Source organism: Nomascus leucogenys, chromosome X (assembly GCF_006542625.1).
Source record: "Nomascus leucogenys isolate Asia chromosome X, Asia_NLE_v1, whole genome shotgun sequence".
Lineage (NCBI taxonomy): Eukaryota > Metazoa > Chordata > Mammalia > Primates > Hylobatidae > Nomascus > Nomascus leucogenys.
This window is the reverse complement of record NC_044406.1, coordinates 46,508,995-46,534,422: the sequence shown is the minus strand read 5'-3', so window position 1 is coordinate 46,534,422 and position 25,428 is coordinate 46,508,995. Positions and strand designations below refer to the sequence as shown.

The following is a 25,428-nucleotide window of genomic DNA, read 5'->3' as shown; positions in this document are numbered from 1 at the left end:
AGTGCAGTGGCACGATCTTGGCTCACTGCAACCTCTGCCTCCGAAGTGATTATCCTGCCTCACTCTCCTGAGTAGCTGGGATTACAGGTGCACACCACCATTCCTGGCTCATTTTTGTATTTTTAGTAGAGATAGGGTTTCACCATGTTGGCCAGGCTGGTCTCGAACTCCTGACCTCAAGTGATCTGCCCGCCTCAGCCTCCTAGAGTGTTGGGATTACAGGTGTGAGCCACTGCACCTGGCCCAGATTTTCCTCGTTAGTATTTTTAAAAACAAATTTGATTTTTAGGAGTTCCTTATATATTCTAAATATGAATCCTTTGTCACTACATGTGTTGAAAGTATATTTTCTCAGTTGTGGCTTGCCTTTATACTTATTTTTTTTTTATAAACATAAGTTCTGAGCATTGACGTAGTTGAATTAATCTATCAGCCTTTTTTAATGACTTGTACTTTTTGTCTAATTTTAAAGAAATCCCACGCTATCCTGATGTCAAAGCCATTTTTCCGTGTTTTCTTCTTAAGGATTTATATAGTTTCACATTAGGGCCTTTAATAGGTTTTTTTACATGTAGATACAGGACTCCACTTTATTTTTTTTTCTCCCATTAGAAATAACTTGCAGGCTTGCCACTACTTTTTTGTTAGGTTATTGTTTGCCAGTTGCGTTACAGGTTTCCGCACGTACAAGTTCTGTTTCTGAGCTCTTTATTGCTAAATATATGTATTCATGCACCAGCTTTCTTGATTTCTGTATCTTTATTGTGACTCATGGTATCTGGCACAATGCCAACTTTCTTTTGATTATGTTTGTAGTATTTTTCTGTCTTTTTTCTTTAAATCTTTCTATGTTATATTTTAGGTGTGTCTAAATTGCATAAATCTGGATTTAAGAATTTTGTTGAAAGTCTTTTTCGTAGCATTTATTCCATTTACATTTGTTGTGATTAAAATATTGCATTAAATAATAAGTATTCATTTAAATATATCTACATATTGATTACCTTCTTTGCTGTGCCCTACCCCCATCTCCCCACCAGGTATACTGAGTTTTTGAATATAAAGACTTTTGGGGGGGGGGTGCGGGGGAGAACTGTAGGATTTCTTTTAGGCCAGGAATGTGATAGTACTGTGTTTGATTTTGGCCTATACTTTGGATTGTTATTAGTTGAAGACCATCTATAGTTAAATTCTCATCTGAAGTTTGTGTTCTACCCAGGTCAGATGAATTCAGGCTTATGGTTGTGTAAATACTCAGATTTTTTTTTCTTTTCTTTTTTTTTTTTTTTTTTTTTTAGTGTCTCCCAGGCCGCAGTGCAGTGGCGTGATCTTGGCTCACTGCAAGCTCCGCCTTCCGGGTCCATGCCATTTTCCTGCCTCAGCCTCCAGAGTAGCTGGGACTACAGGCACCCGCCACCACGCCTGGCTAATTTTTTTTGTATTTTTAGTAGAGACAGGGTTTCACCGTGTTAGCCAGGATGGTCTCGATCTCCTGTCCTCATGATCTGCCCGCCTCGGCCTCCCAAAGTGCTGGGATTACAGGTGTGAGCTACCGCGCCCGGCCAATACTCAGATTTTCTTTTCCACTCATTGCCATCATGGATTGGCAGTTTTCTTTGTCCTTCAAGAACAGTTTTAAAATAACAGTTAAAAATTGGTTTATTATTACATTTTAGTTTTTACTTAGATTGAAGGTGTTCGCTCATTGAAGCTCAGTGTTCTGAGCGGTTATCTTATTTGACTCTTCTTCTTAGGTGGCTTTCAGGCCTTGTGTTCTGTCCCCCAAATAAGACCCTAGAACCCAACAGTAAGGTTCAACAGGCTTTCAGAATGTCATACAAAAAGTTACTTTGATATTCTGTCTGTCTCCACTTCTCTTAGTTCTGGTTCCCCTGACCGCCCCTGAAGTCCATTCTTTGTAGGACTTAAGACCTTTGTGTTGGTCGCCTGCCATTGTGTTTAATCTGACATCTTTAGTTTTCAGCACAAGGTTTCAGTGGTTGTCCTGAAGTGGAAGCCCTTCCCAACTCTTCATTTTATGGCTTACATGGAAGTTTGATAGTACCAATTACTGAGAGAATTTCTTGAGGGCTCTTAAGATTGGTACATATACAAGGGCTCTGTTTGAAAGACTTTGGCTGCCCTGGTGTCCTGGCTGTTTTATGCCTGGTAGCTCTAGTGGTTAAAAGCTCTCCCTGTCTTGCCACTCCTATTATCCATTACCAGTATATTTGTTGGAGAACTTTGGTTGTAGAATATAAATCCCAGAAACAGAGTTGTGTGTGCATGGTTAAGTTTTTTAGTTCATGAGAGAAGGGGTAAATTAAAGATCTTGACTCATACCTGGCCAGTACAACATTGCACAGGGAAGAAAAATGCAATTAGGTGCTTACTTTACAGTAGAAGAAAATATTGGTAAGTGTTTTACCTCGGGTCAGATTCTGGGGATTTTCTAATTCTGAACCGAACTTATGTACTGTAAAGGAAATGGTGGGTGGTTTTGAGAAAATAGGGAAACTTTTACATCAAAAACTCTGTAAAGAAGTCAAAGATAAATGTAATCTGGGAAAAAATACTCCGTAACATTATATATAGAAGTCCTTTATATATAAATAGCACCTGACAGATCATTTAGGAAAAGAACTATTTATGATGTAGTATACAGAGAACTGAGAACTGTGCACAATGTATGGACAGGTTGATAATTCTTGAAAGAAGTAATAAACTTAGCTAGTAAATATTAGGGAAAAAGTAATGAAAAAACTTGAAACGAGCACTGCTGGTGGAAGGTTATATTGGTTCAGCTTTGCTGGTTGGCTTATCAGAAGCTTAAATTGTGCTTTTAATTTGACTGTGAGGAACTTACCCTAATAATAGCAAAAACTTGGTTAACAATCAGATACTCTTCAATAGAAACAAATTATAGTTTAACTGTTCAATAAAATGCTATGCAGATGTTAATTTTGAGATCTCTATGTTTTGACATGATAAACAATATATTGAATCAAATAAAAATTTTATAAAACTTTATAAAATTGCATATAAAGATTTGTACTAGGCTGAGTGCGGTGGCTCAGTTCTGTAATCCTAGCACTTTGGGATGCCGAGGCAGGTAGATCACTTGAGTTTGGGAGTTAGAGAGACCAGCCTGGTCTACGTGACGAAACCTTGTCTCTACAAAAAAAAATACAAAAATTAGCCGGGCGTGTTAGTGCGTGCCTGTAGTTCCAGCTACTTGGGTGGCTGAGGCAGTGGATCGCTTGAGCCTGGGAGGTCCAGGCTGCAGTGAACATGATGGCGTGCCTCTGCACCCTAGCCTTGGTGACAAAGTGAGACCTTTCAAAAGAAAAAAACGAAAAGATTTTTACTCTTTGCATATATGCATAGAGAAAAGTCTGAAAGGGTATATTCGGGCCTATTAAAAAGCTTTTTTTTTTTTTAAGGCACTTATTTTGGGGGAGGGTCCTTTATCATGTTGCAATTTCTCTAGATTTAAGGTTTTTCATATGTTCAGGAAATAAATCTAGAAGTTATAGAATTCAAGGCATATTTTCAGTGGAGCTCGTGCTCATAAACCCTATCTCTTCCACCTTTTCATGCAATCTGAAGTGCTTGCTTCTTCCTTTTTATGTGCATTTATTTAAAAATGTGTGTAAGGCAAAGGAATGCATACTTTGCTACCAAAGATATTAATTTGAACTACATATTTGACCAGGGTACAGCAAGCAGAATAATGTAGTCTTTTACCTTCATAAAGATATGGTCTACATAATTTTGCTGCAGGCAGGCTCTCTTTATACATGTATCTTTTTGTAATTCTGAGTTAAATGTGTATAGCTTAAATAACAGGCATAATGATTGCTGTAAGACTGTTTCTGTCAACCTCTAGGTAAATAATAGACCCTGTGGAGTAGCACAAGCAAATTAAATTTAAAAATAAAGGGTTATAATGCCAACTTTTTTTTTTTCTTTGAGATGGAGTCTCGCTCTGTCACCTAGGCTGGAATGCAGTGGCGCGATCTCTGCTTACTGCAAGCTCCGCCTCCCGGGTTCAAGCGATTCTTCTGCCTCTGCCTTCGGGTAGCTGGGACTACAGGCGCACGCCACCACGCCTGGCTAATTTTTGTATTTTTAGTAGAGATGCGGTTTCACCATATTGGCCAGCCTGGTCTCGAACTCCTGACATCGTGATCCACCCGCCTCAACCTCCCAAAGTGCTGGGATTACAGGCGTGAGCCACCATGCCCGGCCTTGCCAACTTTTTTATATGGAAAATCACAGGATCATTCTGAACTGAAATTATCTCTTATACTGTCCTTGGCCCCAAAATACAGTTTTTAAAAGATCGTTTAAGGCTTAATTCGTTGCTTAATTTGAGTAAGGAGACTTTATAATGTACTTGAATATATTCCATCTTTAAAATGTTACATTTCGGATGCTACAAAAAAATTTGGAAAATAACTTAGCTGTTGTGTCAATACAGCTTCTTTTTATTTAATGTATACCCTGGGTGTGAGTGTGTGTTTGTGTGTGTGTGTGTCTGTGTGTGTGAATATAGAATCCATTAATTCATGTGGTTGCATGCATCTAAGATAAGTTTTGGAGTTAGTAGTAAACTAGCAACTTGTTGACTGTTGAGACGGTACAGCTTAGTTTGCTTTGTTGCAGCTGTATTTGTCATTTCTTTGCTGTGGGATATGATGAGGTTTCTCTTCAAATAATCTGATCAATCTTTTATTCTTTAATTCGTAGTACCCTCCTTTCCCCCTTTTTCCTTTTTCTCCTTTTTTTTCCTTTTTGCCTTTGTTATAGATGCCCAGGCACACCACAGTACCAGGCGTTATCAGTACCAGCTCACGTTCCTTTCCTTATTTGGAAAGAGGACTAACTTTCTAGGTCGTTACAGACACCTCTTCCCCTTTCCTCTCCACTTTCTTTTACGTGCCCACCTTATCTAAAAAAATTCAAATGTTCAGCCAACCAGGATTTGTTTAGATTGTACGACCCGACCCCGGCCAATGAGGAGAGGGTACAGGGGCAGGACTTGCGTCAGGAATAAAGGCTCTCGTGCCCCTTTGTTCAGGTGTGCTCTCATGGTGACTGGCCAAGGAGGCACTCCTCTGTGCAGAAGTAAAATTGCTTTGCTAAGAATCCTTTGTTCGAGTGTTCAATTTCCTTAGGATTTTGAGTGTTATTCCTAACATTTGCCAAAAATACTAAAGAGAGAAAAATCAACAACACAAGGTAAACTAAGGAGTTGTCATTCCGAAGCTGCAAGAAAGTGGGATAAAGCTGTTTAACTTTTTCAGATACATACCACACTTAGTCTGAACTGGTATATTATTTTATACATACACATATGTATATATGTAGTAGTGTTTTATTTTTCTGTCACAGGTGTCTTTTGAATATGGGAACTTAGTTTTTTTTGGTTGGGTTACTTTTGTTTTGGATATGTTTATGTCTGTTTATTTTTTATTTTTTGTTATAGTGATGATTGCTTTTTATAATGATTTAAAATAAAGGGGTGAGAAAATATGGTAGAGAACTGAGGCTAAGTCTGGGAATGGTTTGTGAGAGCTGGGAGATGAAATTTTATGTGTTGCTTTTCTGCTTGGTGTGGAGTTGGGGAGGAGGAGCTAGTGTGTAGGAGAAAAAGCTGATTATGGAGAGGGTCGTTCTTGCACATGACTTTAGGTCCCTGGGCATGACCTGAGCCAACTACCTTACTGCTCAGAGGCTGTGAAGCCATACTGTTTGAATCCACCCTTTGCTAGTTTGTAGCTTTGTGACCATGAGCACAGGATTTACTTAGGCCTCAGTTTTCCTGTCAGTGAAGTAGGGATAATTACTGTAATAGACCCCATTTCATAGTAATTGTGAGGATTAAAGAATAAGTATATGTGAGTTGCTTAGAATAGTGCTTGGTACATATCAAGAGCTCAAATATTAGCTATCAACACTTTACTAAGTTGTCTAGTTTGATTTCAATAGTGTAATTCTTTGAGGGTATTTTGCAATAGCAAAGTGTTTTAAATAGTTTATTTGAAAAGAATGGTTCTTAAAGTGCCAGTGATGGTTTCTTGAATGATGCTTGTTTACTCATTAGCATTCAACACATCCCATGAATGCAGAGTAGTAGGCCCAAAGAGACTGAAAAATCTAGGATTCAGACTGGCATCTTTAACTTTTATTCTACTGACGTTTTTTTTTTTTTTTTTTTTTTTTTTTTTTTTTTTTTGAGACGAGGTTTCGCTGTCATTGCCCAGGCTGGAGTACAGTGGCGCGATATCGGCTCACTGCATCCTCCGCTTCCCAGGTTCAAGCGATTCTCCTGCCTCGGCCTCCTGAGTAGCTGGAATTACAGGTGCCCACCACCACGCCCAGCTAATTTTTTGTATTTTTAGTAGAGGCGGGTTTTCATCATGTTGGCCTGGTTGGTCTCAAACTCCTGACCTCAGGTGGTCAGCCCGCCTCGGCCTCCCAGAGTGCTGGGATTATAGGTGCGAGCCACCACGTTCAGCCCTTCTACTGACTCTTTTGACAAAAGATGTGTATTAATTGAAAGTAGGAAATAGGGTAGAGTGACAAATGTTTAAGTTCCTTTATCATCTCTAAAATGTTAGATATGGGTGACGATTAACTGGGTTTCTTTTTTTCTTCCCTTCATCCTTTTTGTGTGTGTTAATGATTATTTCATTAGGCAGTTGTTTTGTTGTTGGTGGTGGTGGTTTTGTTTTGAGACAGTGTCTCACTGCGTTGCCCAGGCTGCAGTGGCGTAATCACAGCTCACTGCAGCCACCACCTCCTGGGCTCAAGTGATCCTACCACCTCTCAGCCTCCTGAGTAGCTGGGACCACAGGTGTGTGCCATCATGCCAGCATAATTTTTAAAAATGTTTTTGTAGAGATGGGCGTCTCCCTATGTTGCCCAGGCTGGTCTCCAGTAATCCCCCCACCTCAGCCTCCCAAAGTGCTGGGATTACAGGTGTGAGCCGTTGCACCCAGCTTTGTTTTTTTTTTTTTGTTTTTGTTCTTAAGCGAGGAAAGAGTGTTACACACATATCTGTGTCTTAAAGAATTCTCAAAAACAGTTCTGGGCTGCACTGGAACTCTACTGTTCCAGGAACATGGGCTTCCATTTCCTACTCTGCCGTTCTTAGCTATGGCATCTACCTCTTAGTCCATGAGAGTTACTGAAGTTCTTGCCATCTGGATGATTCCACCCAAGTAGGCAGAGGAGGGGTTGAAGTGGAGCCTGTCTTTCCCTTATATTCCATTGGGCAGAATTTAATCACCAAACCACACCTACAAGGATGGCTGGGAATCTCAGCCTTCAGTCTGTGTAAAAATGTGCCTAATTAAATTTAGGGGTTCTATTAACAAAGAGGAGGAGAAAGGATATCTGAGACACCTAGAATCTGAAGCAAGTTACAAAACAGTGTTTATTAATAAGGTAGGAAAAGTATATGTGCTTACATCTGCACGATATAATCTCTTTTTTCTTTTTCTTTACAATATAATCTTGAATATGTTAGAAATTTTAGGTATTTGTTGCTTCTGGGAAAGGGAACTGGGCGGCTGGGGTCAGGACTAGGAGAGAGACTTTTTACTATATATGCCTTTTCGAAGTGGTGATAAATAAATTTTCAGAAATAGTAAATGAAATTAAAAAGTCTGCAACTTTGATATATAAGTTCAGGAGTAGATATGTCATTAAGAATCAGTAATACTTTATGCCTGTAATCCCAGCACTTTGGGAGGCCAAGGCGGGTGGATCGTTTGAGACCAGCCTGGCCAGCATAGTGAAACCCCGTCTCTACAAAAAGTACAAAAATTAGCCAGGCGTGGTGGCGTGTGCCTGTAGTTCCAGCCACTTGAGGGGTTTGAAGTGGGAGGATCACCTAAGCCTGGGAGGGATGTCAAGGCTGCAGTGAGCTGTGATTGTGCCACTACACTCCAGCCTGGGTGACAGAGTGAGACCTTGCCTTAAAAAAAAAAATCAGTAATACTTAAGATTATTTTAATTGTAACTCTTCCTTCATAAAAAAAAGGTATAATGTGTTGACGTTTCAAAAATGGTTTAGATTCAGGTAGTTTCAATCCTTTTAAATTCCTAAGTATATTTATGGTGTTTTAAAAGCAGCCAGACAAAGGCATTGCCGAATACCCACAAACAGGAAGAATTTCCTTCTGATTTACGACACATCTTTCTGGAAAGGTTATCAAGTTTAATGATGCATATGCTTTTAGGGATTTGTTGGGAACAGGTCAGAAGAATAGTAATATTATACATCAGATATTATGTCTCTTTATACATAATGTAGAGTAAGAAAACAGTCTAATAACTAAGTCGGTGGTGGTGATGGTAGTGGTGCAGGAGAGAAACACCTTTTCTTGATATTGTCTGGATTACTGCAACAAATTCTTTACTGATCTGTGTCAGAAGTAGCAGGGGTGATCTCCTATAGTTACATAGTTTGCCACCTCTTTAGGATGTCTGAATAACAAGCTGTTAAAAATGTAGGAAGTTAGTGGGATGAGAGTTTGATGTGGGGTTGGAGTAGAGTGGGCTTTGTGTTGGTGAACAGGGAAAGAAAAAATATGGATGTGTAGGCTGGGACTGGAGCCAAGTACTCACTGTTATAGGCAGTAGGAAATAATTGGAAGTTTAAGAGCTGGGAAGCATGACAATAAATAGCATTGCTGGAAGAGTGGGTTTTGTTTGTTTAGGGTATGAGTTGGGCTGTAGAAACAGACCAGTCAAGGAGCAACAAGTGGCAGTAACGGTGTAGTACGGGCATTCGTTGGAATTTGGGGAAATAATAGGTAAAAAGAAAAAGGGGAATGGTTATGGGAGGTGTTAGGGAAGACTTAGTAGTAATCAGTTAGATGTGTAGGCATAAAGAAATGATTTGACTAGGTGCTATTTATGAAAAGGAAACTTAAAAAGAGAATTTTTGAACAGTGCAAGAAACTTAATTTTTACTTGGTGAAATTTAAGATGATATTGGGATGTCCAAGTGGAAAAAGTCTGATGAGTTGTTTAGAGTTAAAAGATTTCTTCTTCCTTCTTTGTCTTTCTTCTTATTCCCTCCCTGCCCCTGCTTCTCTTGTGTAAACAGAAGTTTATAGTACACAAAAGTGACTCTTGGGAAAGTATCTTTAGTTAAGGATCAAGATAGTAAGGCAGAACCAAGGAAGAAAGAGGAGTGAGGAAGGCAGATGGGTTAGAAAAGAGGATCCCGGAGAAAAAAAAGATACACAGGAAAATAAAGGAGACAGGAACCAGTTTGCCTTCACTTAGGATACCTAGCAGCCAATAAAAGTGACCAGGATGGAGTAGGTGCACATTGATGAGTGACTGGTATAATACTAAATATTTTTAGTTATCCACAGGTATTATCTAGTTTAGTACCTTAAAAATAAAACTAGTGCAAAATATACATAATATGCAATCTACCAATGTAACCTTTTCAGATGTACTAACAGTAGTGTTAGTCTCCAGAACTCTTTTCATCTTGTAAAACTGAAACTTTATATCCATTAAACAACTGGTAATATTTCAGTGATTTTTTAATAAAAATGGGTGCAATATGGCTGGGCGCGGTGGCTCACGCTTGTAATCCCAGCACTTTGGGAGGCCGAGGCGGGCGGATCACAAGGTCAGGAGATCGAGACCACGGTGAAACCCCGTCTCTACTAAAAATACAAAAAAAATTAGCTGGGCGTGGTGGCGGGCGCCTGTAGTCTCAGCTACTCGGAGAGGCTGAGGCAGGAGAATGGCGAGAACCCGGGAGGCGGAGCTTGCAGTGAGCCGAGATTGCGCCACTGCACTCCAGCCTGGGCGACAGAGCGAGACTCCACTTCAAAAAAAAAAAAAAAAAAAAAAGTGTGCAATATTTATCCCCATTATGTTAATATAGGGGTTTTTCTTTTTCCCTAAAATAGTCTTATTTTAAAACTGCATTGTCTTGAGTGGTCTTTTATTGAGAAAGTTGTAAGCTTCTAAAAACCATAATTCTTTTTTAATTTTTAATTTTACCTTATTTTTTATTGTATAAATTTTACAGGGCTGTACTTAGAATCATAGAGTCCAAGGATATTTTTTAAAAAATGCAGTTAGAATTGTATCCAAAATAAGGTATCTGCTTTCTGACTCCCACTAAAGTAGCTTAGTAATATATGCTTTAATTCTTTGCATTTATATGAGCCAGTGATGGCCCATTTAATTTTTGGTGTGTCTAATTTTTCCTACCTTCTGAATGAGCTGAATTTATACTCATTCATTGGCACTACCCAAAGTGCAATTAATCTTCTCATCTAAGTGACTGCTTTTTAAATATTTAAGTAAAGCTTCAATCCCGTTTGATTCTCCTCAGTTAAACTTAGTTAAGATAGTTTTCATATGACAGTTTCCACATCCTTTACCAAACTTGTAGCCCTCTTTGTATTATCACCTGTTGAAATGTGGTATTCAGAACTGATAATGCTAGAGATCTGATCAGAGTAGACCTTGGTGAGCTGAGTATAGCTGTTGATGAGTATAATATAATTTATTAATTTGGGCCATGAATATTTTTAAAATTTCCTTCCGTTTCCTTTTCCTTTTCCTCTTCCTCCTCCTTTTCCTTTTCCTTTGACAGGGTCTTGCTCTGTCGCCCAGGCTGGAGTGCAGTGGTGCAATCATGGCTCACTGTAGCCTCAACTTCCCAGACCCAAGCCATCCTCCCGCCTCAAGCTTCCCACGTAGCTGGGATCACAGGCAGGCACCACACCATGCCTGGCTAATTTTTTTTAGTTTTTGTAGAGACGAGGCCTTGCTATGTTGCCCGGGCTGGTCTTGAACTCCTGGGCTCAAGGAATCCTCCTGCCTTGTGCTGGGATTATAGGCATGCTGGGATTATAGGCATGAGCCATCGTGCCTGGCCAAATAGCCATATTTCATGGATGATACATTGACCTGTTGTCTGCTTAAATCCCTTAATCTATTTTAAAGAGTCTGCTGGTTGCTGGATGCTCAACCATTGTGTATGCGTATGGTTGGCTTTTAAAAATTATGGGCAGGGCCGGGTGTGGTGGCTCACACCTGTAATCCCACTACCTAGGAGGCTGAGGCGGGCGGATCACTTGAGGTCAGGAGTTCGAGACCAGCCTGGCCAACATGGTGAAACCCCGTCTCTACTAAAAATACAAAAATTAGCTGGGCATGGTGGTGGGTGCCTGTAATTCCAGCTAACTGGGAGGCTGAGGCAGGAGAATCGCTTGAACGTGGGAGGCCGAGGTTGCAATAGCTGAGACCACACTATTGCACTCCAGCCTGGGCAACAAGAGCAAAACCCCATTTCAAAAATAAAAATAAAAATAAATAAAAATTATGGGCAGGACTGCATATTTGTTTTTATTATATTCAGCCTAAAAGTTTCACTTCATTTAAAACCATTGGGGTATTAAAATCTGTATTTTCTCTACCATTTGTAGTCACCCAGCTACTGCAGTTAATCTTTTAAGTTGAAAAGAAAAAAGTTTAAATGTTACATATATTTAACAATTCTAAAATATTGACAGTGTCCTATTTTAGCAAGGCACTGACCAAGTTCATCATAAAAGATTAATACTGCACATTAAAAAAATTAAATTAGTTACATGTCTGTGTTCACAAGCTCAAAACTTCATCTGTCAGAGTTTAGAAATACAGGGTAATGGTAACGTTACTTTTCTGGAATAGCTGATTTTTAAAATAATAACAGTGCAGCAGATAACCAAGCACAAGTTATATTGAATGTTGTGGAATATGGCACTATGATGGAAATAAAAAACACACCCAAGCTTTCTACGTAGCTGGGAGGATCTTAGTTCATTTATTTCCCTTTTCAGTGTTTTTTTTCCTAGTAGGTAGTAAGGATTATGGATGTGCAGTCCACCAGCTATAAACAATTAGAGGATGTAACAATGATTTTTGTGGAGGGTATTGCTTTTATCTTCCTTGCTGCAAGATATTATTTTTATAGGCTTTTCATTTATAAACATAATAAATTTTGCTTTCCTAATATTTAGTATATGGATTGAATATTAAGTTGTTTTTAGGCTTTAAGAATTATCTAGGTCTGTACTGTCCAGTATGGTAGCCATTAGCCACGTGTTTATTTAAATTTAAATATTAAAATGAAATAATTTAAAAATTCACTTGTCCACTTGCACTAAACATGTTTCAAAGTGCTCAATAACAACATGTGTCTAATGGCTACTGTATTGGACAGCACAGATCATAGGGTATTTGTATCATTGCAGAAATTGCTCTGTTGATTGCTGATGCAACCACAAATGATTTTCTTTCAAATTTCTGACTATCCTTATACTAAAGGTGTAGGATGAGTCCTCGGGGGAAAGCATAATAATTCTTTAATGAATTTTTTTTTTTTTTTTTTGAGACTGAGTCTAGCTCTGTCGCCCATAGTCAGAGTGCAGTGGCGCAATCTCAGCTCACTGCAACCTCCGCCTCCTGGGTTCAAGGAATTCTGTTGCCCCAGCTTCCCGAGTAGCTGGGACTACAGGCGCCCACCACTACGCCCGGCTCATTTTTTGTGTTTTTAGTAGAGACAGGGTTTCACTGTGATAGCCAGGATGGTCTCCATCTCCTGACCTTGTGATCTGCCCGCCTCAGCCTCCCAAAGTGCTGGGATTACAGGCGTGAACCACCGCGCCCGGCCCTTTTAATGATTTTTATAAGAATAGAAATGATAGAGGTTAATTATGAAAAAAATCTAAAAAATATAGAAAAGCAAAATGAACAAAATACAAGGAAGATTCTGTGTGGGACAACTATATAGACTTTTTTTTTTTTTTTTTTTTTTTTTTTGCTGTGACACAGCCCTCAGGAGATCCTGAGAACATGTGCCCCTAGACTTTCTTTTTTTGTACCTGTTTTATATTCTAGTCCTTCTCTGCAGTTGTGTACAAAGCTACTGTACAGGGATAATTTTACTTGTGTACATTTAAAATTTTAAAAGCAAGAAATGAAAATAATCCTATTGACTGGAGATATATTTGCTTTATGGAAGTTTATCTGAACGTTGTTCTGAATCTAAACAGTATATATCTTCTGTTATCATTAGCCTCTTGAGTAAAAATATAAAAATTCTGTGTTTTATTATTGTATGAGTTAGGAGTATTGGAAATTATCTCAAGTTATTTATTTTCCTTTAAGTGTTCTTTAAAAAATGTGTTAGATATTTGGGCTGTATCTGATATTAGAATTACCTCAGATACTTCAAATAGATTCATGAAGTTTCACTATGAAGTAGTAATACAGAGTGCTTGGCAACTTTCTTCTGCGCTTTTGCTCATTTTCATCTCATTTGATGTTTGGCTCTGTCAGCATCATTGACCACCAACGTTAGTTTGGTAGGTGCATGGAAGCTTTATGGGGAAATTATTAAGAATTTGTTAATCAAGCCTGAGTGTATGGGTACCTGAATTTAAAATCAACCATTCTTGTTTTTACCTGATTTTATATTTCATGATGATCAGCATTATGTATAATATTAATTTTGGTGTGTTCCTTAGTTTTATGACAAGTAGAAGATAGGCAATTGATGATCAAGGCAGTGGCATGAAGGGTGATAAGAGGAAGTAGAGAATGTTGGCATCTTTTTTGTTTATATCATTAAAGAAAATTTGTGTTTATGTCTTGAATCCTTTTTACCATGAAAACATAGTTGCTTATAAATTTAATGTTAATCAGCCATATGAAGCTCTCAGAGGAGTAGGAAAGGTTTATAAATAACCTGAGTTAAAAAAAAAATACGCTCACTATTATAATGAGAACTTTATTTACAATATTCTTATTCATTAATGTGAAATTAAGAATTGTAATGTATCCCAATAATGTTATGAATTTCTCTCATATTATAAAGCACTGTAATAAACTGTATTTTTATACTCTAACCATCTGCCAGATAAGAATTATATATGACTTAAAAGGATTTTGAAATTTCGTACCTTCGGATTATAGTAATTTCTGAGACTTCAGTGTAGCATTCAGACTTTTTTAATTATAGGGAAGCAGAAAGATTAACTTTCAGTGATTGTGATTTGGTACCTATAGCTAAGAGTAGAACAGGAATTGAAGACAAGTTCTTTTATAAACCCTTAGGCTTTAAGGATAATAGACTCAGCCTAGAATTCGCCTTGTTTAGAATGGATTATCCAAACTTGTTGAATATTTATTTATGTGCTTAGGATAGGTAAATGTTAGGATATAAATTTTTAAACTCTATATTAAAGGCTCTATTTCACAGGAGAGGAAAAATGAAGGCATTCGAAGTGAGTACTCTGTCCCACATCACATTTTCTTATCTCAACAAAGTTTTTGAAATGGTAGTGAACGTTTTTTATTGTGATAGAAACTAACCAAGTTTCTTTCTTTGTGAGTACCAAACTTGCAAGTGTTCCTGAGAGTATATCAGAGATTTGAGAATTCACACATATTTCTTACTTTAATGACTGGGACACATTATTAACAGAGCAATGTTACGGAACACCTAATTGTTAATGGGAGAAATTTTGACAAAATTATTGGGAACCTTGAGAGAATTAGAGCTTTGTTATTACCTGTGAAGATAAAGAAACAATTAAGTACCTATTGTGTCCTGAACACTGAGATAAAGCCTTAGAGAAGTTTTCTAGTTTTATTCCTTTTATATCAGCTCTTTGAGTGTTACTAAAATAGAAAGGATAAATTCCCCAGGATCTCTTGTAGCAAATGACAACTGGAATTTGTAATCAGACTCTAGAACTGGGTTCTTCCTGTTGTTCATTTTCTCTTGCAGTTGTCCTGTGTTATAAAAACGAATTGATATTGTTAAAATAATGTTATTTTTTTCTTTAGGGGAGGAAATGTGAGAGTGAGAGCATATGCATGAATTGGAGTTAGGAAGTAAGATCAGAAACAGAGTTGGTGTGTGAAATATATCATGTGGAGAAGACAATTGAAAGGCAGTATATGGTAGTTTTAAAACTGGTAGAGGTCTGGCAAAAAGTCAGTAAAAGCAGTTCAGTGTAAATTGTAGGTATTTTTATTACTCTAGAGATTCTGTGAGATCTCACATAATTCAATAAAGTTCTTCCCACCTGTGGGAAAGATGCATATTATTTATATTTGAGAGCAGTTTTGTTTATATCAACAGGAACCACAGTAATAATTTAGACTTTCAACTTATGAATAAAATTATCAAAGTGCTCCTATATTATCTTATTTGGCAAGTATTGTTTCCATGTATAAATGAGAAAAGCACTTATGCCATAACTAGTGGCTCTTTTAATAAATACATAGGGAAGCTGTTCCTTCTATAGAATGTTGTATTGAATATGTCTAAGATAGAAGTGAAATTTTCAATATTGACTTCTTAGGTGATCGAATGGAGGCTATATGCATTATCTTGGGGAGGAAATATTTTAGGACTTTAGTTTTTGCTTACATATTTGTATTTTTTTTTATTTCTAGGCTGTTCGCTGCTATGAATCTCTAATCTTAAAAGCTGAAGGAAAAGTGGAGTCTGATTTCTTTTGTCAATTAGGTCACTTCAACCTCTTATTGGAAGATTATCCAAAAGGTAATTTTTTTCTTGTTCATTATTGTTTGATTTATACATGTGTTGGATTGTAATTATTTGTGCTTTATCAAGAGGATTTTCCTAGAAATTGTAAGTGCATGAGCAAACTAAACAATGAGAAAGAAAAGTAGAGTAGATGGAAATGGAAATCATCAATAAGTTGGCTATTCAGTAAAAGTGAAAACCACCTGCATGTACAGTGCAGTTTTGTTCTGCCTTGTGAAAATCCTTGCTCTTGAAAGGCCTTCCCATAGTAGAAAGTGACCCAGTTTGATATAGATATTTGTACATTGATGGATACTTTGGAAAGGTAACAAAAACTCAGCATTTTTCTTTATCCTATTTAAAACGTTTCCATTTTAGCTCAAAAATATTTGAATGAAAATCTGATCATTATGTAGCCGTGTTATTGTAAACGTAAGTAATACAGAGAGATGATCACAGATGAGCCTTGGATAAAACCAGTTTTTAAAATCTACTTGAAATGTTTTTCCTTTAAGAAATAAGTGAGTTAAATAACTGAAAGTAGTCAGCCCCCCTAAGATTTGCTCTTTTTATGGTACCAAGCTGCCAACTCAGACCATTACTCAGGAAGTTAAAAGCACCCCCAAACCCCGCCCTTCCAATACCAAAGAAAAAAATCCACATTAAAAGAAAATTATTATTATGACCAAGAACATTTTAACCTTTTGATGATAGTAAACATTTTGGTGTGGAGTGGATGGATGTGCTATGCTTGTTTTCAACAAGTGTGTTTAGAGGGCAAAACATCTGGCAGATAGGTCTATCTTTAGTCAGGGCTAAAGTGAAGGATTGTTAGTATTTCATATTGATGTTTTATTATGCGACTTTTATGTTAGGTCAAGTGAATGTTTTCCTAATGAAAATGCAATTTTAGTCAGAGACAGGCATATTCTGTAAGGTTTGAAATTAGGCTTATTTCTCAGGTCAGCTCTGTTATATACAGCTGCACTACCTTCAACAGATTATATATAAACATCGCTGAGTATCTGTTGTCTGATCTGTAAAAGGGGAGGAGGTGAGGGATGACGCCTCATAGATTTTCAGATTGTGTGACACTGGTTAGTACTTAGCAAAATGGTTTCAGTCCAACGGGGTAATGGGTGTTAATAATTACTTAATACTCCGTTAGATATTTTATCTTTAATTAAAACTGGAAACTTATTTAAAGGAAACTATTGTACCAAAAAATAGATAGAAGCATACCTGGGAGATATTGCAGGTTTGATTTCAGACCACTGCAATTTATTGCGAATATTGTAATAAAACCAATCAAACACACATTTTTTTGTTTCCTATTACATATAAAAGTTATGTTTGCACTGTAAGTGTGCAGTAGCATTATGTCTAAAAAATGTACATACTTTAGTTAAAAAAACTTTCTTGCTAAAAAGTGCTGACAATCAACTGAGCTTTCATCAAGTTGTAATCTTTTTGCTGATGGAGGGTCTTGCATCGTTGTTGATATGTGCTCAATGATCAGGGTGGTGGTTGCTGCAGGTTGGGGTGGCTGTGGCAGTTTGTTAAAGTAAGAAAACATTGAACTTTGTCGCATCAGTGGACTCTTCCTTTCATGAAAGGTTTCTCTGTAGCATGTGATGCTGTTTGAAAGCATTTTACTCACAGTAAGTAGAGCTTCTTTCAGAACTGGAGTCAGTCCTCTCAACCCTGCCACTACTCTGTTAACTAAGTTTACGGTAATATTCTAAATTGGTTGTTATCATTTCCACAGTGTTCACAGCACCTTTATCAGGAGTAGATTCCATTTCAAGAAACTCCTTTTGACCAGGCACGGTGGCTCATGCCTGTGATTGCAGCATTTTGGGAGGCCAAGGCAGGAGGATTACTTGAGCCCAGGAGTTCAAGACCAGCCTGGACAACATAGCGAGACCCCCTATTAAAAAAAAAATTTAGCTGAGTGTGGTGGCATGCACCTACCCTGGAGGCTGAAGTGGAGGAACACTTGAACCTGGGAGGTTGAGGCTGTGGTGAGCTGGGATCGTATCACTGCACTCCAGCCAGGGTGACAGGGGTGTGTGTGTGTGTGTGTGTGTGTGTGTGTGTGTGTGTGTGTGTCTGTCTCTGTCTCTGTCTCTCTGTCTGTCTCTCTCTCTCTCTCTCTCTCTCTCTCTTCTCTTTTTTAAAGAAACTACTTTCTTTGCTCATCTATAAGAAGCAGTTCCTTATCCATTCAGGCTCCACTTCTAATTCTGTTTCTTTTGCTGTTTCCAGCACTTCTGCAGTTACTTCCTCCATTGAAATCTTGAACCCCTCAAAGTCATCTGTGGGGAGGGATGGGAATCAGCTTCTTCCAAACTCCTGCTAATGTCGGTATTTTGACCTCAGATATTCTTTTTTTTTTTTTGAGATGGAGTTTCACTCTTGTTGCCTAGGCTGGAGTGCAGTGGCGTGATTTCAGCTCACTGGAACCTCTGCCTCCTTGGTTCAAGTGATTCTCCTGCCTCAGCCTCCTGAGTAGCTGGGATTACAGGCGTGTGACACCATGCCTGGCTAATTTTATATTTTTAGTAGAGACAGGGTTTCACCAAGTTGGTCAGGCTGGTCGCGAACTCCTGACCTCAGGTGATCCGCCCACTTCAGCCTCCCAAAGTGCTGAGGTTACAGGCATGAGCCACTGCTCCCGGCCTTTTGACCTCAAGTGTTCTTAATGGCATCAAGAATGATGAATCTTTTCCAGAAGGCTTTCAATTTACTTTCCCGAGATCCATGAGAGGAATCACTTATTTATGGCAGCTATATAGCCTTACAAAATGTATTACTTTAATAAGATTTGAGGCCGGGTGCGGTGGCTCACGCCTGTAATCCCAGCTCTTTGGGAGGCCTCGGTAGGTGGATTACCTGAGGTCAAGAGTCGAGACCCACCTGGCTAACATGGCGAAACCCCGTCTCTACTAAAAGTACAAAAATTGGCCAGGTGTGGTGGTACACGCCTGTAGTCCCAGCTACTCAGGAGGTTGAGGAACGAGAATCACTTGAACGCAGAAGGGGGAGGTTGCAGTGAGCTGAGATTGCACCATTGCACTCCAGCCTGGGTGACAGAGTGAGACTCCGTCTCAAAAACAAACAAACAAACAAACAAAAAAACTTGGAAGTCAAAATTACTCCTTGATGCATAGGCTGCAGAATGGATGTTGTGTTAGCAGGCATGAAAATAACATTAATCTGCTTGTACATCTCCATCAGAGCTCTTGGGTAACCAGGTGCATTGTCAGTGAGCAATAATATTTTGAAAGGAGTCTTTTTTTCTGAACAATAGTTCTCAACAATGGGCTGAAAATATTCAGTCGACTGTGCTGTGAACAGATGTGCTGTCATTCAGACTTTGTTGTTCTATTTATAGAGCATAGACAGTAGATTTAGCATAATTCCTGAGGTTCCTAGGATTTTCTGAATGGTAAATGAGCAATTGCTTCCACTTAAAGGCACCACCAGCATTAGTTCCTAACAAGAGTGTCAGTCTGTCCTTTGAAACTTTGAAGCCAGATGTTGATATCTCTCTCCTGTCTATGAAAGTCCTACATGGCATCTTCCTCAATAGAAGGCTGTTTCATGGAGATTGAAAATCTATTGTTTAGTGTAGCTAGCTTTATCAATGATCTTAGCTAGATCTTCTGGATAATTTGCTACACTTCTCCGTCAGCACTTGCTGCCTCATCTTGTGCTTTTATGTTATGGAGATGGCTTCTTTCCTTAAACCTCACGAACCAACCTCTGCTAGCTTTACACTTTTCTTCTGCAGCTTCCTCACTTCTCTTGGCCTTCATAGAACTAAGGAGAGAGTTAGGGCCTTTCACTGGAGTAGGCTTTGGCTTAAGGGAATGTTGTAGCTGGCTTGATGTTTTATCCAGACCACTCAGACCATGTCCATATCAGCAGTAAGGCTGTTTTTGCTTTTTTGTCTTTTGTGCATTCACTGGAATAGCACTTCAAATTTCCTCCAAGAATGTTTCCTTTGCATTCGTAACTTGGCTGTTTGGCACAAGAGACCTAGCTTTTGGTCTGTCTCAGCTTTCAAAGTGCCTTCCTCACTAAGCTTAATGGTTTCTAGCTTTGGATTTAAAGTGAGAGATGTGTAACTCTTTCTTTCACTTGTACACTAAGAGGTCATCGTAGGGTTATTAATATGCATAATTTCAATGTTGTTGTGTATTAGGGAATACGGAAGCCCAAGGAGAGGGAGAGAGACTAGGGAATGGCCTGTTGGTGGAGTAGTCAGAACACACGCAACAGTTATCGATTGTTTACTGTCTTATGTGGGCACAGTTAGTGATTCCCCAAAACAATTACAGTAGTAACAGCAAAGATTGGTGATCACAGGTCATCATAACAGATAACAATAATAATGAAAATGTATGGAATATTGGTTTACTAAAATGTGACACAGAGCCATTAAGTGAGCACATGGCTTTTGGAAAAATGACACTGATAGACTTGCTCTACGCAGGGTTGCTGTGAGCCTTCAATTTGTAAAGAACGCAAATATCTGTGAAGCACAAAGCAAAGTGCAATAAAATGAGGTATGCCTGTAGAATTCTGTGCAATCTGCTACTTTTTTATTGCTGCACCTTTATGTAGTTGGAGGACATGCTAATTTGAGAGCATGTAAAGAGAGACCTAGACTTGAAAATTAGGTTTACATATGAGGCTACATGTACTTGCTACTTAGAGGTTGTTAAACAATAAATCTTTTAACACTATGTTATACTATGACTATAGCTTTATTTTTCATATATATATATTTTTAATTTAATTTTATTTTTTGAGACAGGGTCTTGCTTTGTCACCCAGGCTGGAGTGCAGTGGCAAAAACATGGTTTACTGCAGCCCCAAACTCCTGGGCTCAAGTGATTCTCCTACCTCAGCCTCCTGAGTAGCTGGAACTAGAGGTGCGCGCCACCATGCCTAGCTATTTTTTGTACTTTTTTTAGAGAGGTCTTGCTTTGTTGCCCAGCTAGTCTTGAACCCCTGGGCTCCAGCGATCCTCCCGCCTCAGCCTCCCAAAGTATTGAGATTACAGATGTGAGCCACCGTGCCTGGCCATTTAAAAATTTTGGTTATGAAGGTAATGAATCCAGGGAGATTCATCTTGGATATGTGTTTTCTTTTTTGGAAGGGAGGGCATGTGGCAAATAGACTGTGTTAGCAAACTAGCTGGTGAGAGTAATCTAGTAAGATGAGAGAAGAGAAGGATAATCTAAGGATTTAAGTCCTTGAAAACATGTGCTTCATTTAGTGTTGTGTAGATGACCTGGGCATTGATAGGTAGTCAGCAGCTTGATTAATGTGTAATAGAGGGAAGAGGAAGGAGAAAATGGATGCAGGGGTATGCAAATGTATTCAGTATATTTTAATATTTCAAGCTGGTGGTTTCTATTTCCTAGATGTGTTTTGTTATTTATTTTTTGAAATCCTCTTTGAGGCTTTTTAAGGCACGTTTCCACTTAAATTCTGTCTCTCTCTCTTTTTTTTTTTTTTTTTTTTTGAGACAGAGTCTCGCTCTGTTGCCCAGGCTGGAGTGCAATGGTGTGATCTCGGCTCACTGCAAGCCCCGCCTCCCGGGTTCACACCATTCTCCTGCCTCAGCCTCCCGAGTAGCTGGGACTACAGGCGTCCGCCACCACGCCCGGCTAATTTTTTGTACTTTTTAGTAGAGACAGGGTTTCACCGTGTTAGGCAGGATGGTCTCGATCTCCTGACCTTGTGATCCACCTGCCTCGGCCTCCCAAAGTGCTGGGATTACAGGCGTGAGCCACCGCACCCAGCTAAAATAAAATTCTGTATCTGTTCTCTTCATTGTCTTTCTCCAAGTCCAAAACTAGAGTCTGTCTCTAATAGCCCTCTCCCTTCCTCTCCAACACATACTCATACCCTCAAGATTACCAGTTTATAGAGACATTTGTTACCTTTGGCTGCCTCCTCCTCCTCTCTTTGGAACTAGTACAGGATAAGAGAACTACTAACCCTGGGCAAATAGACATTTATTTTTAGAGAACATATTATAAACCATAACTTCTGGGAGTAAACCATATAGTAAACATGTAATTCTGTGAGTGAGCTGCTCAGGTATATGTACATAGGCGACTTACTGGCCTTGTTTTTCTGAAGACAGCCCTGTAATTATTTGCCCTGATTCATAGTCATCTTTTCTGTGTAAAGTTTTCTGAGCTTGACATTTCTCTTGAGTTTAGTTCCTTTAAAAAACAAACAAAAAGGCTTCTATTTCTATAGTAGAAAATGGTAGAACTTGTTTTGTGTGTGTTTTGGGCTGTGGTTTTTCTTACCCTTAATTGTCATTTTGCTCTCATCTACTTTCTGTCTTACAAGAATTCCAAGAAACAATTTTGGTCTGAAGATGGTATAATTTGGTAATCATTTATCTTTTCTGTGATTCCAGATGAATTTGATGCAGAAGGAAAAAAGGCTTTGTAAAATATTTTCTTAGCCTTTGGCTGGTGATATGAATGAAGAGTTTAAAAAAATGTCATGTCACTTTATTTGACCATTTTACTTGTAGGAATTTATTTGAAGTCTTAAAATAGTAATCGGATAGGGGATTGTGGGAAAATGGAGGCTCAGTGCAGTCAGTCTATTGTTGTAGGTTATGTTCTTCAGTAAGGAGTTTCCTTTTATGTTCAACAGCTTGGGAAGGTGGAGGATAGAACCAGTATTGGACAGAAGGAGAAATTAAGCTGTGACAGCCTTTACTAAGTTCATGGGATGCTCTGGAGCCAGAATGGCCCTTGAGAGCTATACCAAGTTGGGCCAAGATAGCCAGGCCTTTATACTCCCATTATTCCATATTGAACATGGGCCAGCCTGAGAAGAATTGTGACCAGGGACAAGTTGGCTCTCTGCAACTGAGGCAACTTCTGTAGAATCTCACAGATAGAGGCTTTCGGCAAGCAGGATTCCCAGCAGTTCTTTCTTGAAGTGGGATATGAGTGCTTCTTTACAGTGTCTACTATACCTCCTTTTTACTCCTAACTCTAAAGCTAACCCATGAACCTCCTAAGCCAAATGGCTGATGGGGCTCTCAGACAGCTTATAAGCCTTAAACCATGGAGATGATGCAGTGATTTCACTTCTTCGGGTTGGAGGACAACCTGAGAGATACATAACCCTGGGCTGAAGCACAAGCATATATATTTAGATGAATATATGTGATGGATCTTAGGAGCAGTTAATAGAAAATATGTGTAAATATCTATAAATATGTGGTAAAATATAGGTGAAGAGAGTCACTGAGTTAAATTAGTTGATTAGAAAATCAGGTAGCAGCTGGGCACAGTGGCTCACTCCTGTAATCCCAGCACTTTGGGAGGCCGAGGCGGGCGGATCACCTGAGGTCAGGAACTCTAGACCAGCCTGACCAACATGGAGAAACACCGTCTGTACTAAAAATACAAAATTAGCAGGGCGTGCTGGCGCATGCCTGTAATCTCAGCTACTCGAGCGGCTAAGGCAGGAGAATTGCTTGAACCCAGGAGGCGGAGGTTGCGGTGAGCTGAGATCGCGCCATTGCACTCCAGCCTGGACAGTAAGAGCGAAACTCCATCTCAAAAAAAAAAAAAAAAAAAAAAAAAAAAAAAAAAAAAATTAGGTAGCAAATTATTTCAAAGTACATAGCAAAATTATAAACAGATAGAAATTATGAGGCAGGAGACTTAAAGGATAGACAGAACTTCAGAAGTAAAAAATTAGAGGAGTGTAATAATCATTCCTGATATTAATATGAAAACCTTGAAACTCTTAAAAATTGTTTCTTCATATTTTTGAGCTGGAAGTTTTCCCATTTATAAGTTCCCTGAAATTCTAGCCAGTGATAGATTTTTCTTCCATTCTTCTTTCCCTCAAGTAATTGGTCATTTGTTGCATTTCTGTCACTTTTGGGCAAAATATGCTTTGGTTGTTTCAATTCTTAAGCAGTTACAAATGGCCAGGGCAAGTTACATGCCAAGAGCTGCCAATGTGGAGAAGCCTTAAGTTAGAGCTTGAAGGGTTTTCTTTCTCTTTTTGTCTTTTGTGGGTCGAATGACAGTACTGTATCCTGGAATATTTATAGTATAAGAACATGAAACATGTGTTTTCCAATCATAGATTTTGTTTGGCTTCTCCAAAATTGTCAATTTTTTAATCCATTTTCTGTAATCATTCTAAAATAGGTTTTAAGCATTATATGAGGATGTCCAAATAAATGATTTCCCTCATTCTGTATTAAGGACTTTAGAAAATTCTAGTTACAGTAGACTAGGAATTTTTTTATGGATAACTACCTTAAAGATTAGAAATAAGGACTGTGCTTTGGTCAAAAGGATTTTACTAGAGAGACTTTGGTGAGGTGATGGGTACTTGCATACTGCACCTTTAGAGTTTTAATGATTTTTTTTCTGATTAAGAAACAGCATGTTAAGATCTTTCTTAAAATAAGATGCTAAGCATAATGAGGGTAGAGTATAATTGTTGATACAGTGTGTAAACGAGTAGAAAGATCCCTATGGAAGAAATAGACCAATTGCTCATGGAAGAAACGGCTCAATTACAAATCTGTTCCTGCCATTTAGAGTATTTGTGACTTTGAATTTGAGCATTCATATTTATTTCTCAGTTCACCATATTTTTGTATGGATGCCATGTTTCTCCCAACTGATAATTACATGGACTTCTTTTTTAAAATTTTTTATTTTTTCTCTTTAATTTTTTATTTCTTTGGGGTTTTTGTTGTAACATCTTTTCACATCACATGGACTTCTTATACTTCAGTTTTATTTACTTCGAAAGACATCATACTGTCTTTTTAAAGGTTCCCCAATCCTAAAAGAGAATTTTATGAAGCCAAATGATACATGTAATTAATCAAATTATTGAAAGTATGCCCTCCAAATTTGTGGAAATTCTATAATATCATTACAAGGGCAATCTCCAGGTTTGATATGGTCACTGCACAAAATTGTCAGGGACCAAGTCTTCTGTTTTCAGAATGTTTTTAGGTACAAGTATTAAATACCTGATTCTAGCTTAAACAATAAGGACATTTATTACCTCACATAATAGGAAGTTCATAGGTGGATTTTTCTCCAGGCATAGTTTGAAGTCTAGAAGGATCCAGTTACTTTTCAGTCTGTTTCTTCTGTGCTGTGGGCTTCATCCCAAGATAGTTCCCTTGTGGCGGCAGTTGGTAATATATGCTTCCTTGTTCACATCCATTAGTAGAGAACCTTTTTCATGTCTGTCATCTACAAATCAGTGGTGATTGGGCCACCTGAGCTCATGTGCCCATTTCTGGACTAAAAAAATCACTGAGATTTCCAGGAAACCGATAACCTTTTCAAATTAATAATGGGGATTGAGAGTGTGGTTAGAAATGAATGTGAGAATATCAGCCACACCATTCACTACACAAACTCTTGCTTGACTATTTTTTTTTCTACAGCTAGTTTGATAATTTGGTTTGCTTTTCTTTTTAGAAGACCATTAATTAATGACCTTTATAAACTAGCTACCCTCATGCATGAAGAACTAGGAAATGGGGGATGGCTTGAAACCATTTCTTCACCACAACTGGAAAAATTTCTCATAGTCTAACATCCTTCCAATAATAGGTTGGTTGGCATCATCTTTATGCAAAAAAGATGAGCATTATTCATATGTAAAAGTTACTTTTTCAGATATGTGATGATGTTTTTGGGTAATGTTTCTGTAATTTGAACATATTCAGAATGTTCTTTATATGATATTTATATATATTATGGCAATTTACGATAAACTGAAAACAT

At 38.3% G+C, this 25,428-nt stretch overlaps 1 protein-coding gene across 11 annotated transcripts in view; it reads left to right on the top strand.

Moving 5' to 3' along the window:
- KDM6A (lysine demethylase 6A) overlaps positions 1–25,428 on the top strand; it is a 238,229-nt gene that overhangs the window by 74,657 nt on the left and 138,144 nt on the right. For all 11 annotated transcript variants that reach the window (XR_004028808.1, XM_012499008.2, XM_004092433.3 and 8 more), the window contains exon 3: positions 15,505–15,613. Coding sequence is in view for 9 of the 11 variants with exons in the window: in XM_004092433.3 (XP_004092481.1) it covers positions 15,505–15,613 (109 nt within the window). In the remaining 2 variants the exon portion in view is untranslated. The remainder of the gene's footprint in view (positions 1–15,504; positions 15,614–25,428) is intronic.